Source organism: Accipiter gentilis, chromosome 12 (assembly GCF_929443795.1).
Source record: "Accipiter gentilis chromosome 12, bAccGen1.1, whole genome shotgun sequence".
Classification (NCBI taxonomy): domain Eukaryota; kingdom Metazoa; phylum Chordata; class Aves; order Accipitriformes; family Accipitridae; genus Astur; species Astur gentilis.
The window spans coordinates 22,050,476-22,070,038 of NC_064891.1; the positions used below are offsets into that span (position 1 = coordinate 22,050,476).

General features: G+C 36.8%; 1 protein-coding gene across 7 annotated transcripts in view; it reads right to left on the bottom strand.

Moving 5' to 3' along the window:
- Positions 1-19,563, bottom strand: part of OTUD4 (OTU deubiquitinase 4) — a 35,910-nt gene that overhangs the window by 10,439 nt on the left and 5,908 nt on the right. For all 7 annotated transcript variants that reach the window (XM_049815449.1, XM_049815450.1, XM_049815451.1 and 4 more), the window contains 13 exons: positions 17,327-17,377; positions 15,314-15,360; positions 11,898-11,970; positions 11,336-11,417; positions 9,855-9,999; positions 7,842-7,899; positions 7,344-7,461; positions 7,047-7,111; positions 4,829-4,929; positions 3,402-3,526; positions 3,108-3,288; positions 1,754-1,919; positions 307-427 (listed from right to left, as the gene is read on the bottom strand). In XM_049815449.1, the coding sequence (XP_049671406.1) occupies positions 307-427; positions 1,754-1,919; positions 3,108-3,288; positions 3,402-3,526; positions 4,829-4,929; positions 7,047-7,111; positions 7,344-7,461; positions 7,842-7,899; positions 9,855-9,999; positions 11,336-11,417; positions 11,898-11,970; positions 15,314-15,360; positions 17,327-17,377 (1,333 nt within the window). The remainder of the gene's footprint in view (positions 1-306; positions 428-1,753; positions 1,920-3,107; positions 3,289-3,401; positions 3,527-4,828; positions 4,930-7,046; positions 7,112-7,343; positions 7,462-7,841; positions 7,900-9,854; positions 10,000-11,335; positions 11,418-11,897; positions 11,971-15,313; positions 15,361-17,326; positions 17,378-19,563) is intronic.

Consider the following 19,563-nt stretch of genomic DNA (forward strand, 5'->3'; position numbering starts at 1 on the left):
ACAGGACATAATTTAGGGTAGCTCTGATAGTCTTTTTGTTTCTCTCATTCCTCTTCCCATTTACTACAGAAGTCCCAGGAAGGAGCCTGCTCTCTCAGCCACATTCACAAAACAGGAAAACATATACCTTCTTCCCAAACCACACCTTTCCTACCTTGAGCCTAGCCTAGCTCAGTTTGGCACTATTATTTACAATAATTTTCCCCTCATTGCCTAAACAGATGCCCCATCTGGAATAAATTCTGAGGCTGGTAATAGAAACAAGCAAACAAAAAAAAGCCTTGATCTAAAAACATTCATTTTTACCTTTATCCTTCTGCTCTTCCACCTCTGCTGTCCACTTGCTGTTTCTTCTCTCATTACTTGAGAACTTTTTCTGGTTTAAATTATCCACAGTCTGTGTAGCAGCCTGACAGACCGACTGATTCTAAAGAAGCAGAAATATGAATTTATATAATAAGTCCAATAACACTTTGTCATCACCTGATACAACTCTATTATGGCACCATGACACATAATATTTATCTCTATGATAGGTAGAAAGGTGGGGGGGAAGCAGTCTTGATCAGTATCATTCAGACTAATCTACTCTTTCATTCATTGCTAAATTTTGCATTCATGTCATTAGTTTACATGACAAAGAAAACCTGCTTCACTCGGACAATATCCACTTTAAAAATCACATCCTCTTTCTGCAGGTGAGCAAATACAGCATACTGTTAACCCCAGCTCAGAGACAGAGAGCAATCTCTGTCCGTCACAGTCTTACTCTGCTCTTTGCAGTGCAGAAGAGCTGTATATTTCTTCTTGATCACACCAATATAAGCAATTACTGCTCAAGAACTGAAAGATACAGAGCAGGAATTCACTTCCACAAAGCAAGAGAGTTAAGGCCCACCTTTCACCTACTCATTCTTCCCACCCTGGTTCTTGTTTCTGTTTGCCCTAGGATTTAAATCCAAGAAGGCCCACATCTCTAGAATAAACCTATGTAAACAGCAGCTGTTTACCCACAGAATCTGCTCGCTCCCTGGATGTACTGAGACTCCAATCCACTTTCTTTTAAAAATTTCATCAGTAGAATAATCTCTCAAAATCTAAAAGCTACATTCTTCCTTCAGACATAGACAAGTCCACTGAAGCCAGCTCAGCTCCACAACGGAAAAAGAGCAAGTCTGACAAAGAATTTGCATTACTTATAACACCAGGCAAGTTCTCACACCAGTAAGTTCTCAGGCAAAAAAGAAAAGTAACTTATAAATAAAACACGTTTTACGTGAACCAAATCAGAAACAATCACCTAGTCACCTCTGATACTAATTCAAGCACTACAGTGCCATTATACTGAGCTATTTCTCAGCTAAATTAGGCTGTACTTTAGAGCAAGTTCTGTCCCCACCTTGAGGTTTGATCCCACCATACAAGAAAAAGACAACATCTGAGTAAATGTAAGGGAGTGCAAAGCCTTTCAAAAGACAGGAGGAGCGTGACGAAAGAAGCCCACAGCTTCAGAAGCTGTGTCTACTGTATTTACATGCCTAACGAACTGTGTATGGTGGACATTAATTATTCCCATACATATGTGTCTTATCTTCAATATATAAAGCACTGTAGATTCACATATTTCTATGTAGAAGGTGAGTGTGAAGAAAATACCCTTAACTTTTGAATTGTATTGTAATGCAAGGACAGCAAAACAATTGCTAATTAAAGGTTCATGGACAAGTATGAAAAATGCACTATGAAAGCATACATTGGAAAGAGCAGGAAAAGCTTGTTCATCCCTCTGCTGGATCTCATAAAGTGAACGAGATTCTTCTATAGCCTGTTTCTCCCTGCGTTCCTCTGGAGACAGGCCAAAGTAGTTACAATCTCTGCTGCCATGGTTCAGATCCTCTGTTCTCTCCCGGTCTGGTTTTCTGTAAAGGAAAAAATGAAATGGGATCAATTTGACAAAGAAATTCACCAGTAACAAACACAATACAAACTCACGGTTTAGAAGGAAGGAAGGAGATAATTACATAGCACTGCTTATGTGATTCCACATATACCAGATCCCTTTCTGCCTATTGCAAGTTACCCATACACATAAAATTTAAAGAAGGGAAAAAATTTATTTTGTCCATGATTTATTCTGTTCAAGACAATTTTGAAAGACTTTGTAACAAATGGTGATTACTACATCATAGTTAAAAAACAAATGCCTGCATCAACTGATCTAATCCATTTCTGTGCCAACTGAGAACTGACCACCCCCATCTCCTACCTATGAACATGCAAGAGAAAGTTGGGGAAGATTTCTGTAAATACAACAACAAAAGGGAAAATGCATTATAATTTTCAATGTCTGAAGCATCACTACACAAAATTAACATCACTATTTCAGGTCTCCAAATTACTTAAACATTTTAGGATACTTATGTATTTAGGTTAAAGGTGAAAGAAAAAAGCCCTTAAAATGTTGCATGTGGCAGACTCCAAAGACACCCTAGCCCCATTTATTTCACAGTTATGATACAGAAGAGTAATGGAATAGACCATGAAGAGTTTGGCTTTGTAGCCAAGTACAGAGCAGTCTTTTAAATAGGACAGAAAAAGAGTAGCAATGATGAAAAACTCAGCTGCAGCAGCACAGTGAATCCAAAAATCACTACCAACAAACGCAGGCAAAATGCTGTTCTTATACTCCTTCAAGTGTTCAGTCGTAACATGAAACAGTCCTCTATGACAGGTTCTGCAGAAGCTGAGGGAAGATCTTAGCCATGCCCAAGAAGCGCTACATACAACAGTACTTCAGCCCAACCAGAAAAAAACAACATCCACTTTCCAAGAAACTGCAGTTTTCTGTACAGTGCTTCCAGGGGAAATGCTGCCATGCAAGAAAAGAAGTGGGAGCTCATAATGGCAGCAATTTTGGAAAAGGTTTAAAAGTTAAAAAAAAAGTTTCTCCTGTGCTTGTGTGTATTCTTCAGGACTTGGAATGCTTCTTAAGAGCTCAATGGCAACATATTTCAAAAGAGCACGTTGGAAGTATCTGAAGCAGGCACCTGGGCTCCAAGAAGCTCAGCTAGCGTTCAAGATAAGAAAGATGTTATTTGCAGTTTTACCTTACAGTTTGGGAAGGATTCCTGCCTGGAGCTTTTTGCTCAGTTGAGGTCTGATGAGGTTGAGGTCCAGAACATAAGAACTGATGCTGCCTGGTTCCCACAGTATGCTGAAGTCGAGGAGGTAGTGCTGACTGGGGTTTTATTGACTTGCTCTGATTCTTTGCCCCTCTGCAATCTGCATCTGTGATAAAGATGTGAAAATGGATATTTTTTTTTCTTTAATCATTTTTTAAGCTCTTTGGGACAAAACATCTGACAATAAAGATTCTGCTACACAGACAGGTACGATCCTACCGGGCTGAGCATTCTGCCCCCATGTTGGGAAAAACTTTTTTATCTTCTTCCCTGGCACAGTGTTCCAGCCCTCCATAGGAGAGGCTTGTGGAAGAGGTTTAAGGCTCTTCAGTGAGACAGCATGCCTACAAAACAAGGAATTACGGAGGGAAAAATATCTTAAAGACCACACTGGGGCTTGCATAAATTAATACCACATGTTAACCAAGACTGATAGATCTTTCCATTTTTGAGAACATTGCATTCAAAGTCCTTTGTTCTTTATGATTACACTCAAGCAATGGGTAGAAGAACAAACTTCCTCCTTTTTTTTTTAAATAAAACTCTCTCCGATAAGTTGATGCAAACTTATCCAGTAAAGAATGAGCAGCCATTCGTGAAGTGAGTATTAACACATGTTCAGGGCAGACAGAAAAGGAGAACAATCAGAAAAAGCAATATACTCAGATAAACTTATCACAAACACTGCAATAGAGGATGCTGTAGGATGTCCAAGCAACTCCTTACATTACTTGAAAGGAAGACATTCAAATCTGTAACAGTTCAAATCAGGTTAAATCTCAATTTAAAAAGGTAACAAATTGCAAGACAATCTTCAGATCTCACAACATTTTCATTTAACAGAAGGAGATCACATGAGATTAATGGGCATCCTTCCCTCATTTACCTTGACTGAAGGTGTTTCCTCTTCCCAAACTATACTCAACTGTGGGTTTTTCTTGCCCCAGTAGAGTTACAGAACTTACAGCAGAGCTCAAGGTGTCTCAAACCACTCTCCCCCCAAAAAACCCAACAAACAAAAAATCCCTCACCACCCCCCCAAACAACCAAAAGCCCCACCCCAGAAAAAAAGCAACAAAACCAACCAACCAACAACACACAAAAAAAACTCAGGACCCCCAACAACAACTTTAAAAACTTAGTTTGTCCCAAGGTAGGACAAAGATGACGCTGATCTGAACAACAACTTGGCAGTCTCTGTGTGAAATCAGGCAGAGCTACTCAACCAACAGAGAAGCTAGGTGCTTTGATGGATCTTTTAATATGAAAAGCTTGTCACAAATCTAGCATCTAATATCTAGCATCTAATTACTAAGCACAACAAGCAACACTTAATCAGGATGGCATTGATCTGCTTAGGATTGAATCTTGTGTAAAAAAAAAAAATTAATACTGATGTAGTTACTGTTTTACTCTGCAAGTAATATCCAGACTACTAAAGAAAAAAAGTCTGAAGAAGTGACAATTAATGCAGAACTCCTTTTTCCTTTTTTATTATGTTGTTTTCTTAACAATTTTGTGGTAGTACCACTTCAGGTAAAACAGTAGATACACTTCAAGGGCTGAAATTAACTCTGAACTGAAGTAATGCTGCCATTATCAAGGTTCATTTTGGCACTCTCTTCCAAAAGAGATTAAACACTTACTTTGCTCCGAGCTCTTCTACAAATACAACAACTGGCCCATTCTCTGAACAAACTTCTTGAATATGGGCATTATAAAATTTCCCATTATGGTCTAAGCGCACCTATAAGGGGGGGGGAGGCGGGGGGGGGAAAGGTGCATTAGCTTCAGAGAAGACAATGAGAGAACGTAACTCTTTAAAGTATCAGCCATGTTAAAAATAGAACTTTTCCTCTGGGCAACAGCAGACCTGAGAAATAAACACCACGTAATTCAGTAAATGTATCAAAAGCATATCTTCAATCGGTATCACTTCTTCAAAAAGAAATAAAAATACTATTTTAAAAAAAACACCACCAACAACAACAAAACCCAGAAAGCTTGCTAGGTAACAGTACTTAGTGAAACATGGCTTTCAAAACTACATGAGAAAGTTAAATGTAATCAGTGTATCAAGGCTTTTCAGCTTTACTGAAAACACTTTCTCTTAGAATAAAACCCAAAGCTTCTCCTTGTTAAAAATCGTAATCAGTTTTTTTCTTCTTAATGTGTAACTTCAGTGAAATCTAGTTGAATTAAGAACACGATGAACACCAATTATTTCTGAAGTTATTCTTCAGAAAGCTTTTTAAAACAGCCAAAAAAAGTTGTTTGACATGATCATAGTGCTACTTGTCTGAATGACATTCCCTGTTCTTTAAATTCTTCTGTTAAATATAAAATAAATTTTGTAACGTTCTGCTACATTTGGCTTTCCAGTTGTATTAATTTGGTCAACCTCACTTTTCACTATTTACTTTATCTTCCCTTCCCATGTTTTTATCCCATGTATTTACTGTCTTGCCACATACATATAAAATTTGACAGAGAGAGTATGTCAATTACCACAGTGTTTCCTACTAATAATATCTGTATCCATTAGTAAATACTACACAAGACAGCCTAAGGGTCTTAAATACAAACTTTAAGCCTGTACTATTAAGCAATAAATAACGAACTCCACGGAGGTTTTGTTGTTTGCTTTGTGTGGGGTTTGGGGGGTTTGTGGTTTTGGGGGGGGGGGGGGGTTGTTTTTTGTGGTCTTTTGTGTTGTTTGTAAAGTTTAGAGATGTGTTTTTGCTGCAATTTATTCACTATGCTTAATTCCATTACACAAATAAAAAAAAAAAGGCACAAACTGAAAGAGCCCCCATGCTGCATGATAAACCTAATTGAATATTTTCACATTAATGATTTTAATAGGTGGTCAAATGTCCTAGAAAGAAGCATATTTAGCCAAGTACCAACCAGGTTTAGTTAACACACCTAAAGAGATTAATCTAAAATTTGAGTACTATAGCATTTAATGGCAAATCTTATTTCTTCTTAAGCAGCAATACATACTAAAAGTTTTAATGGAATTTAAAGAGCAATTGTGTAACACTTCGAATACTTCAAGAGGAAGAATCGCCCAAAACTTCAGGATCTTCAGTAACTAAAGCAAGCTATATTCTGTTACTTGAAAGTAATGTGATAATAACAAAGCCAATTTACGAACAGTAATCATTATCTCCAGAGTTGAACATAAATACATAAAACTGTGATGTCGGTTTTGGTCTCTCCAAAGAAAAGCCTGTATGACAGAAAACACTAAAATTTCATTCTTCATCATCTAACCATATGCACACACACACTTTATCATGCAGCAGTATGATAAAGCAAGTGCTGCCATCAGCAAAAGATGCAGTGGAGATAACGATTACCTTTATAAAAACAGACCTACCCCACACATTTACACATCACAGGATTAACTAGCTTGCTTACGGAGCCCACCAAGAGAAGAACTGAGCTTAGCCTGAACCAAGTAAACTGCCCTAAATGCACCCATTTACGCAGAGGCTAACACTCTGCAACACCAAGCAAGGACTCACCATGGAGGCAAGCCTGCACAAACTTATTTGCATACTTAACATTAAGGTCCACAGTCATCTTATTAAATATACTATTGAAGTTAACCTTGTGACTTTTTAATACAGTAAAATTGCACTGATCAGATGTTCTATTACATGCCTTTTCTACATGTATGCTGTAAGTCATGAACACCACCACCAATTAAATAATGAGCATATGTGCAGTTGAAGACACAAGCAAAGAATAGTTAGAAAGTAGCAATCATGTATCAAAACAGTTAACAAAGGGGGAAAATTGGCATCTTGAGCAAAATATTACTGTTTCTATAAACTATAATTCAACGCTACTTACTTTACATTTATCTCCAACTGAGTATTGCATGCCAGCAGCAATAGAAAAATCTTGTTTTTGCTGATCTGTAAATACATTAGTAGCAATACACTGTTAGTTTAGATACACCGAAAGAGTTACTTTCCTGATACAGTAAAAATGCAAACCAGAAGTTCAGGCCCTAAATCTGCACACTGACTATGTGAGGAAGACCACTGCCTAAACCCAAACTCCCATTTGCATCACTGTTCCTCAAGAGAGCTTCACTTTATACATCAGCTTGCAGAAGTTGGAACTTTTAAGTATTTGGTTACTTACCCCATTTGGATTGGAGCCAAACGTCATATTCAACATTTCTGTAAACTGATGGATTGAGTGATTTAAGAACTTTTTTAGGTAAGACCAACAAGGTAGGATTTCCATTGCTCTTAAGGTGCTGTATGAAACAGAACAAAGTACTAAACGGTCAACTACATAAACATGTACAGTTTTCCATTTTTCAATTACAGTGCTCAAGCTTTAAACTGAAATATAAAGAAGCTGAAAATACATAAAGCATAAAAAGCTTTGAAAAAATAATTCAGTGGTGTTCTTTTAACCATAACAGAACAAAATTAAGAACTAAGCAGCATTGAAAAGGACACTATCCACCTTTTGGCACGTCAAAAGCAAACATTACTTTTCAATGAATTAAGTAGTTTTTAAGATATTACATGTTAGGAAAACGAGAAACTGAAGATTCTCTCATGAACATTAAACACCGAAAAACATAGAGTTCAAGTTATTAGGAAAAAATAATTCTTAACATATAAATACCTTGTTGCCAGAAAGAGATTTCAATCCATTCATATCACTAACTGTTGTAGCTTTACTTCTGCAAAAGGACAGAAACGAGCTGTGGTAATATAGTATTAGTAAGGCCTGGAAATCAAGTAAGAAACATCTTGGAGGTGGATAAAAATACTGAAACTACCACTCTACATATTTTTTCCACAACAAGCATACTACAGAACATCTTCATCTCTTAAAATGAAAAAGCTAAGACTAAAACAAGAACTACATTTCTGTATCAAATAAGACTTTTGTTTTTAAGTACAAGTTTTAGGAAGTCTAACTTATGTGTACTTAACCATCACTTAAAAAAAGGAGCAGAGAGGCAAGCAAGGGAAACAAAAAATTCCTCTAAAATTTTTGCAACTATGCAAGGAAAACATAGCAAATGCAGACATAAAAACAAAACAAAAAAAAACAACCACCCAAACAAAACTCAAAACCAAAATCCACTCCATTAGTTAAGGCACTCTAATTTAGCCTTATTTTGTATACCTGACATTGCTGGAAAATTACCTTCCACAGAGAAAAAAACAAGTATTTTTCCCTACAGCAGTTGTAGGCGACTGTCAGCATTAACTTCTCCCAAAACCAAAATAAACTATTACATTTAATAATAACATAACTGAAAAGTTCACATTTATAAAATGAAAAAGATCTTCTGGAAAACTAGGTAACAAAACAAGCTGAAGTAAACTTTTAAGACAAGCAAAAAATGTAAAGACTTCATAAACACAGCGAGGTGTTTGTAATTTGTGTTAACTAGGTCGAGTCACACACGCTAGCTCTTGCATCATAAGACATATGGTTTAAATCAAAAACATTGAGTTTGATAGTCTTAAGTGAGTTTATGACCTTCATTTACAGAGGTGCTATGGAGGTTAGCAGTATATTTTCTTATGAATCCCAAAGATACAGAGTAATGCTACTGCATATGAAGCCCAGGAAAGCTCTAAGAACAGAAAGGAATAAAGAAGGTTTCCACTCTGACATTTAACTACAATAATTATTCCCTAAGGCAGAAATACTTTGTATTTTAATTGGAAATGTTCCCTAGTACTTTTTTTTTTCCAAGCAAGAAAGGAAGCTAATCCCTTTCCCAGAACTTAGTTTTCTTTCTGTGGCGATTTCCATCATCTTCCTTTCTGTTGTTTTCAGCTTGAGGAAAAAAATCAGCTCCCGACATCTCAAAGAATTTCTTCTGCTACATGCCACACAGATTACAGCAGAGCTCTCAGAAAGGACTTTAATGACGTTCAGCAGGAAAAGGGGACATGATGCACTAATACAGCATAATCTCCATGGCTTCAATGGAGTTTCACACAAGCCAGGGTTTTAACAATATTAAACAGAAGAAAAACTGCCAATATATAAATGCAAAAATGGCACCATGAAAAGACTTACTGTGCAAAAGGAATCAGTAGGTCAAAGTCTCAAAGCTAGCTAGAGCATCCAGGTCCAGCAAAAGGAATACAAACCCACAAATACAATCACTTCATAAAGATCAAGGAATGAAATGGAGCAAGCTACATCTGTATTTCTCCATTAGCTACACCTCAAGGCATTTCAGCCCCCAGATGCGGAAGCAACACGAGTTGGATTAGATTCCTCTAACTCTACTCAGCTGCAAGAGCAAGTCAAGTAATTCTCACGGAGTTTACCATGCCAGACTGGCACATCGACAGTTCTCCCAGGGGATTCTGCTATTTTAAACAGGAAGCGGGACATGTTGCAATGTCAATATTCCATTATGTAAAGAGACCCAAAGCTAGACTGCAGGAAAAAGAGGAACCAGAACCCTGTCCTCAGGTACAGTGAGGATTACACATTTCATTCTTTCATAGTTCTAACTTTACCTCTTTGTGTTTCTTTTCTTCATAATTTCTAAAGGTTTTTCAACCCTAACTGTTAGATTCTACTGCCCACTAGAAATTCAGAAAACTCATTTAATGTGTATTGCACATAGGCATCTTACATTAACTTTTAAATCCCATTTACCTGTAGTTATCATCTTCTGAATCTGAAGCAGACACTTCACTGCTACCATTACTTTCCTCTGTTACACCAACAGCACTAAGTTCTGCTATGATTTTCTTTACATCTGTATCAAATACTTTCTCATAAAGCAACTCATACAGCAGAGCTGGGAAAGAGGAGAAAGTAGAAGGGCAAAATCAATTACAAGGTAAATGAGATTTTGTATCACATTTACAGATGCATTTCAAATTACTTTAATCAAAGCAAGCAAGCATTTTGATGTGTTAACTGAAACAGTGAAGGCATTAGAAGCAAAACCAGCTGCGGCTACTATGGCTTAACGGGTATACACAAAACTACTAGAAGTCAGGTCTCTTCACAGGCAAATTTGGCCTTAGCCTTGTAACTCTGCACATAGGCAGAGATTTCATGAAGAATTAGAATCCTTGTAGGGATTGCCACAGTGACCGATCAAACCTGATTAGGGCCTTCGGGCATTTCTGCAATCTAGTAAAGAAAACAATCATCCAAGACAACAGTTCACATGCATGGATAATTTTAACATAAACAATTAGTTTGCTAACATAGTGTCCTGGTTTCAGCTGGGATAGAGTTAACCGTCTTCCTAGTAGCTGGTACAGTGCTGTGTTTTGAGTTCAGCATGCGAAGAATGTTGATAACACTGATGTTTTCAGTTGTTGCTCAGTATTGTTTAGACTATAGTCAAGGATTGTTCAGCTTCTCATGCCCAGCCAGGGCACAAGAAGTTAGCACAGGACACAACCAGGGCACCTGACCCAAACTGGCCCACATGGTATGGAATACACTGTTATGTCCCATCTAGTTTAGGAACTGGGAAGTGGGGGACAGGGAATCACCGCTCAGGGACTAGCTGGGTGTCGGTCAGCGGGTGGTGAGCTATTGCCCTGCGCATCATTTGGACATTCCAATCCTTTTATTACTACTGTTGTCATTTTATTAGTGTTATCATTATCATTATTAGTTTCTTCTTTCCTGTTCTATTAAACCGTTCTTATCTCAACCCAGGAGTTTTACTTTTTTTTTTCCCTGATTTTCTTCCCCATCCCACTGGATGGGGAGGAGTGAGTGAGCGGCTGCGTGGTGCTTAGTTGCTGGCTGGGGTTAAACCACGACACATAGTTTGAAAGACAAAATTAAAACCAGAATGCTGACCAAAGACAATGCAACAGATTATAAATTAGTACAACAACATTTTCTGTTTACATTAGACCACCCAGATTCAAAGAGGCAGATAAATCTTCTCCTCCTGGCATATAATCTGCTTTGTCAAGAAGGAGGACACAATAAGAACTCATGTTCTCGCAAAATCATACAGTCATTGACAACTCAAATGGAAAACTAAGCTGCTAGGGAATGACTGTAATGAAGTCTCATACAGATCCTTTTCCTGAAACCTGATGTGATCATTTTAAGATTTTTGGTAAAAATACGTGCTTTTAAGTAACCAACATAGTACTTACACTGGCACAGAGCAGCCTTTTCTGAATACTCTATGGGATACACAATATCATAGTGGTTTCCATTTGAGAAGCACAGCAATACCTATTAAAAAAACCACACAGATATTTTACGTTTTGCATCTCACTTGCTTTTTCATATGACCAACCTTTTAAATTCAGTTTAATGTACCAATGCGCTTTGTTATCTCTCGGGATCTCAAAGTATCAATAAAACAATGAAAATCTTTAGTGGATGTCCTTTACACCAAAAAGAATTTGACCCAAAGTCAGGATGAATTAAACACAAGAGGTAGCTATGCGAGTTAGCACTTGTAAATTTATTGTTACAGAATTTTAGATTACTAGGAAGATATACCACACCCCAAATATGGGCCATCTATTTAAAAAGTGCTGCATGTATTAACAGAATAGCTGCCTTAAATATGTACAAAAGAAATTGTTAAAATTGAATTCTCAGAACATTTTTTTGTGTGGAATAATAAAACTCACATGAAAATACTTCCTGCTTATAGTCTTAATTCAGCCCTTCACAATAGCCATATTTTTTATTTTTTTTTTTTACCTTATCAGAAAAGCCATTTTCAGTTACATGTGAAGGAGAAGCATTTGGTTCCCGATATATTATGAAATCTTTCCTGACAAAAAAGAAGCAGTTAAGAATTAATTTAAAAATTAATATGAATAAAAATTGGAATATTCAAGTCAAGTTCAAAGAACATACATAACCACAGAAAACACCTAGTGCAAAAGAATACTGAAGAAGATGAGTACAACTATCACTGGTCAAAAAAAAAAAAGGCTTACTTTTATGAAAGAATACACTAGGATAAGATGTGCTGGCACAACATGCACAGAGCCAATGACAAGTAAAACAAATTTCCAGACGCTACTTTCTGGAGGTGTGCCTAGAAAGATGATGGCTCCCCAGTCCTGGAGAAAAACATTACACTTTGCCATCTGGAAACCAACCAGAACAAAAAAGAGGTTGGTTTTACGAACAGAGACAGGAAAGAGTGATAAGTTTCCAGAAGGTAAGCCACGGCTTAGGCTAAAACCATACTAGCCAAGTGATTACATGCGCATGAGAACCTTTTTGGGCACGGAGGCCAACTACCAGAACGGCCCATGTCTGTGCTCAGAAACTCTTCTTGCCTCCCCAACCAAGTTCTCGTGCTCAGAAGGGTCCATACAACATTTCTGCTCCCAAAGGGTAGCCCAGCTGCCACAGCATGCTAAGGAACATGCCAAAAGCCCAACAGACCATCAGCAGCCATTGCCTGAGGATCAGATATTGTAACCAAGTCTCCAGCACCTCTGAAAATCATGCCCTCCACATGCCCCAGTTTTTTTCACGTGTAGCGAGAAGAATCTTTTCCCGCAGTTTAAAATTGATAATACACTGGGGGAAAAAAACTAAGAGACATTTGGAGGGTTCAGTTTCCCTTTCTCTTTGGATAAAGACTATGAAGTGTGGATTCTAACACCATGGCCTGTTTGCTAGACTTGAATTGCTGGATTTAAGGTGGCAAAGAAACCCCTCTGTTGTCTCTTCAACTGAGAGAATGGAAACAAACTTTTAGGGAAGCTTGGACCAAACCAGCAGAGAGCATGCTGTTGCAGTGTTGGCAGACAGATACTCATCATCAAGGGTATAAGTCTAGTGTAGTTTTTCAAAACAGGTTTAGAAAATTTTTATCACTGCAAACTAAGTTTATATACCTCATTACATTCAAGAAGATTAAAAATACAATAAATGAAGAGTTGAACTACTACAGTTAAGCAAATTTAAAATTTACATTCCACACTTATAATTCTTTTTTTAGCTTGTTAGATTAAAAAGCATAAAAAGTTGAACTGCATATGAAGTGACAAATACAGAAAAGCCCACAACCAATACTGATATGGCATGCCGTTTGATTTTTTTATTTTCTAAAAACTGAAAGACTATCAGTCTTTGCTACTTGTTTTTCTGCTATAATCAATCTCTGTCATGATCTTAAATTTAATTATTTTCTCTCTCTTTTATCCATAATCCTCCCTTTGAATTCTTTGCTCAAAAACCTATCACTTCCTTCAACTTCTTCCTTGCTCACGCAAGCAGTTTTTAGTCTTGCAACATGTTTAAATATATTCACAGGTGCAGGGTTTTTTTTATTAAAAAAACTCAGAAAAAATTCTGATAGGAAAAGAATTTCATAGCTCAGAGACCCACCCACTTCAGAGAGGCAAGGAAAATTTACTAGATAAGTAAATGATACTTGTGACAGATCTGAGGAGTGAAAGTGAAAACAAACCTATTCATACTACACTTATATTCTACGCTTGAAAAAGCCTGAAACTCTCATTTCTCCACTTGGCACAGAACATGAAATTCAAACTTCTGCTTTTCTTCAGTCTGCCAGCACGCTAGAAGGAAAGCAACTCTTTCCCCCTACCTCCACCACCATTACTACTTTACCAGAGCCTCTAAATTGCCTTTTTAATAACAGCCAGTCTTCCCAAAACAAGTATGCCAATAACAATTCTTGCGTGTTCAACTCTGCAGTGAAATAACTGCGTATAGTTGCAACTATGCCACAAGCCTCCTCATGCTTCCAATGGAAATTTAAAAAATACTATTATCAACCAGGATTTGTCTCTCTATTGATTTATCAGCTGTAGTCCTGAATACCAATGTATCATGACTTCAAAATAAACTGCTTCTATTTCATGAGAATACATTTCTCATGGCCAGAAATACAACAAACAGAAGATCACGACCAACCAGTTCCAACGTAATTAAATCAGCAAAATTGCATGCTTGAACTGAGTTATGTCCCTCTACACCCTGGCTCAATCTAACCATCACACCTTCCCTCCAAGCCTCCTGAGCCAAACTTTACTCTGACTTTCAGTTTGGTCCTCATCCACCCATGCAGCACATGCAACTCTAAATTGTCCCAGTAACCACATAAAATGCAAAGATAGAATTTCATGCAGTTTCCTACACTTAGCACTCATTTAAGTACCTGAAAGGAACATTTAATTAGTTTGTTTCTCTCCTCTTATCAAATGTCTCATCAAGAGTCAAAGGACAAAGTCATTAATTTACAGTAAGCACTTTGAAATACTGAATTTAACCAGTTTACAAAGAGCAGAAAGAGATGCTGTACATTGCTCATTCCCTTGCACAGTAATTAAAAAGCAATTATGAATATTCAGAATATTGTTTCATACTATTTTGTGAAGAAAGATTAATATATAGGATTACGTTTAATAAAAACACATCAGCAAAAGCCTTCATCACCAAGAGGAGTGTTTATCTATGCACAGATACTGAAATATTTCTTAAGCATAGCTCAAGCTATGGCCCTCAAAAAACTCGTACTATTTCATCTATACTGATACAATGGAAACAAAGGAAAATTTATACAGAAAAGAGAATAAGCTACAGCAGTACACAAGGTAAGTCTTATATCAGCACATATAACCTCCCACCAGGGAAGATGTGAGAACGGCCTTCTAGCATACAGACTACAATACTCATACCACTAAGCTACATCAGAGCATTTATACGGAGGTAATAAAGAAATGGGTACAGGCCACAGCTTAGCATTAGAGTTAATATTAAAGCCTTAGCAAGAAATAGGAAGAAAAGCAATTTTAACAGAAAAATTAAGATATGAAAATGAACAAAATACAAATGGTATAACTCTACCCACAGTTAGTTGTACAAGTGAGATGCGTGACATTACTGCAAACCTCTATTCAAATCCCAGATTAAACGTCATTTTCAAAGCTCACTTTCCTATTTTTATTTAATACCTTGACAGCTGCAATTTTCAAAGCATATTTGTAATTTTCTGGAGAACTACAGTATAACATACAATGCTATCTTAGCTATTCCAACTAATTCACTAACAAAACAACTGAACTAATCTCAAGTATGTTTTAGATATGTTTAACATGTTTTATTAACATATTTAAAGGTTTTCTTACTTGTACATAAGAGAAAGGGCACTTATTTCTACTTGTCCAACCCATTCCTGTATTGGCAAAAAAAAAAAAAAAAAAAGAAAATTCAGTTCAAACACACAATTATTATACTTCAAGTGTACATCAAGAGAAGCAAGAAATCATTGTCGAAAATAAATATATTAACACCGAGTCTGGAGTTCAGCAGACACACTTTGATGGCATTTAAAGGCTTTTTTGAAATAACAGTAACTATTCCAGTAAGGTGGTTAAGAGGTACAAGCCAGAGGGATTTTTTCCCAAACTAGTTTTCACAAAGATCCATTTCTGAGAGAACTAAAACCAATCACATAAATGCAGATCTATCATTAAAAGACTATGATTTTGAGAGGTGATACAGTGTTTTTATTTTTTTTCTTCTGTTAAATTTAAACCAGCAGTCTAGCTTTTCAAAAGTGTTGTGTTTTTTTTTTTAAAAAGTGAGTATCAGACTTACCAAGTGCTTTTAAAAATGTTACTCTCTACCTTCAAAACTTTCTGGTTTTGTGGGCCTTTAGCTATAGATGAACTGGAAAAAGAATCTTGAGGCTTAACTCTCATGACTAAAACACATATAACTTCCATACAATTATCCTGACAGTCTTGCGAAGTGCTCCAACACAAAGTAGACAGACCACTTCCAAACAGCCAAAATAAACTTGTGACAGTTAGTTGCATTTCTCATGCAAGCAGCTGTATATCAATACCTGAAGACCAAAAATCTGCCCTTTAAAGCTGTTCAACAGTGAAATGTCAGCAACACTGTAACCCAGACTCAAATCGTAGAAAAGTACAAGTTGTTGCTTCCATTACCAGCCTAACTGCTGTACTGTGCTCCAGTATAATGTGACTAGACATTTCTTAGGTGGTTTTTGGTGGTGGTGGTAGTTCTGTGGTTTGTTTTGGTTTGGGTTTTTTTTACTTTTTTTTTTCCTTTTCTAAATCCTTACTAAATTAAAAACAGCTTTTAAGTTTGGTGCAGGAATTTGTAGCAGTCTCGATTTTTTTTTAATCGTTTTTTAAATTCTCATGACAATTTTAAAATCTAGAATAACTTAATATTAATTTCTCTGATCATGTAAAAAAGCTACTGTATTATTTTTCAAAACTTTTTTTTGAAATATTAGCAGACGTATGAAAGACATTTTCTCTGCACACACATTGCTGTGCTGTAAACCATTTACATTGGCATAGTTCAGTGCAGCATAAGTTCTGCTGGAAAACGGCATGATTTACCATTTAGCATAGCATATAACCTCAGGATTTGACTAACAAAGCTTTGCAATTAAGGATCCTGGAATAAACAAAGCAAGACAGAAGCAGAATAGGCTAACACCCATGTTCTTCCCACTTCTACCATTCATTTTGGAAACTGAAATAAAGAACCATCTGGTTAGCTATTCTAACTAGGGATGCTGTAGGCATGGCAGGGGGGAAAAAAATAAAAACCATGCTTTAACTTCTAGGAGGAGAAAATTTAATAAGGTTTATGTACAAATACTTACAAAACATTAACAGATTTTGCAATGTTGCAGTAGAGAGCCCTCTTCCCCTCCCCGCAGCTTACACGAATTTTTAACTCCCTAACAAAAATACTAAAATTAAATGGGGAGGAGGATAATAATTTTACTTCATATCAGTATCTTCCCAAGAGCCTATGGCTACTATTCATAACATCCCTTACATCTATAACTGTCTTTTCCTCACCTAAACTTTTAGGCCTTTATTCAAGGCTGTCTTCAAGAAAACAACAGCCATGCTATGCTTGTTGGCATTTGCAGAGGCTAGAAATGTTTGGATACAATTTTGAGGAATAACAGGTTTAAATCAAGAAACAAAAAATTCTCCAAATAATTTTCAATAGAGAGTACATGCATAAAAGTATAAACATTCACAGAATTCTAAGACCTCTTAAGCTCAAAAACATTTGTGAGAAAAAAAATCCAATTACCCATCAACAAAAGTAGTGCTTTCTATTATAAATCAAGTTTAACATACCTGTGGATTTTCCAAACATTTTAAATACTCTTCAAATGGCCCCTCTATGAACTGTATTTAAAAAAAAAGTAACAATTAGTTATTTTTATTACTGTAGTACACGGAATCCCCAGTCTATGACCCACTGTAGCAATGGGAACATACCATTGGAAATTTAAGACTATCCTGCCCTCGAAGAGCTTACAATCTAAGTATAAAGTGGTGTAGAGATGATGGAATAAATGGTCAAACATATAAGTGTGCATTCCAGAAAATAACCACATAAACAGCTTTTAGAGTTATCACACAACCCGAAACAAAAAAAACCAAACAAAAAAAAACCCCAAAAAGAAATCCAGCAGCCAAACAGGAAATCTGAAAGGAAGCAAAGATGGTGTCAAGTAGATGTTTACAGGTAATTAATCCCAGGCGTGCACAGCATCACTTGAGAACATCCGTGGGCTTATTCAAGTATCCTGTTAAATGAGCAGCAATGGACAATCAGAAATGGGAGTCACATTTCTGTAGCACCCAAGCAGCAGTAAGATATAGTGTAGGCAAATCGCAGAGCACTTTTTCCTCTTTTCTGTATCACTTCAAACTGCTTTTACTTTCAGTGAAAGGGTACAAACAATCAGGCTACACTAAGTGCCAGGTTAAGAAAGTAATCCTTCAGCTGCACTCCTTAACACACATGAAGAGGCCAAATTCACATTTGTCAAGGCCAGAGAAGGATGCTGCAGTAATTGAGACGTGTTAACTTCAAAGTGTTTCAGCCATGCTGGCCAACAGAGGCTGTATTTAAAAAATGCTATTTAGACATAATCTCCTTGATTTAGTTAAGATCCAAACTTCAATTAAGAGGTCCAAACAAAGAATTAATTTCCTTTATGAACTTAAGCTACAAGCTAGGTGGCCTCTTTACCCATAGTGATTAAGAAACAAGGTATAAATGAAAACCAAGTAGAGTAGTAAGATTTAGTCATTTTGAAACTAGCTGGACACCGTTGTTCATGAGAAGAACCAAAAAGTCTGGCCAAAATTTTTAATTTAGACAGAAGCAACCAGGTAAGAAGTTAAAAGGTGGATCAGTAAAACATGATCATAGACAGCAGTTGTTTTGTGTGTCAAAATTAAATGAGCTAAAGATAACGCACAGAGGAAGAAAGGAGAGGCACCAGAAAGTTCTCACAGGAAACTGAAGAGTTGAAAAAGAGGAGGAAAGACAGCAGCAAAGATAACACTTCAAGAAAGGATGAGGATGAAAATGAAGATGGTAGTTACACACAGTCACCTGAAACTTGGGTTATAGCAGTATCAATGGAATGAGAGATACAGAAATCCAAGCTGAAATGGTTACAATAGACAGAGAGAAAAGGAACTTCAATGAGTACCACCAGTACACATCAACAGAGCGTAACTACTAAGGCGGCAGATGAGCAAAGAGTTGAACTAGGAGGCTAGGGAAAAAGGCATTTGTTGTTTGTGTTGTTTTCGGGGTTTTTTAAGAGAGGTAAGTTAACAATCCTATATTCCAGGTGGAAAACAAAGTATACTAAGAGATATGGGGAGCAAAGGAGATCAGCAGAGCTGAAGTGAGGTACCTGAGGAAGCAGGAACACTAGGAAATGAGAACAGATATGAAACACCTCAACATTGTACATGAAACACCTATTCTGAAAAATGGCAAAAAACTTTTTTAATAAAAAAAGACTTTTCAGAAGGACAGCAAAAAAGGAAAAGAAAAAAAAAAAGAAAAAAAGAATAGTGAAACTGTAGGAGAGACCAAGATAGTAAAACCAGCCAGTGTTGACAAAGAAGTTACCCAGCTGAGAGGATGCCAGAACTGGGGAGGGGAAACGACACACATCTAGAGTCAAGAAGGGTCACAGTATTTCCAAAAACTACCCAAGGCAACAAGAAAACAGAAGTAGAGAAGCAGATATTGGAGTGAGTGGGGTAATTCTGGAAAGAAAGGAATTAAAAAGTCAGCAGTGAAAAAATAAAATAAAAAAGAAGGGAGAGAGATCCAAGAGTCCTCAGATGGACTGGAAACAAGCAAACAGTCCCGGCAAAGGGAAATAGTCAATTCAGAGCTGCATTGTCCCACAGAGATTCACTGTATTTTATGTCATTCATTCTTGACAACTTTCACATTAAAAGCTATCAGCAACATTTGAGCATAGGGGACTTTGTCAGAAATTATAGCAAACACACACACTCTTATTCCTGCTTTCCTTCTCTTCCCTATGCCAACG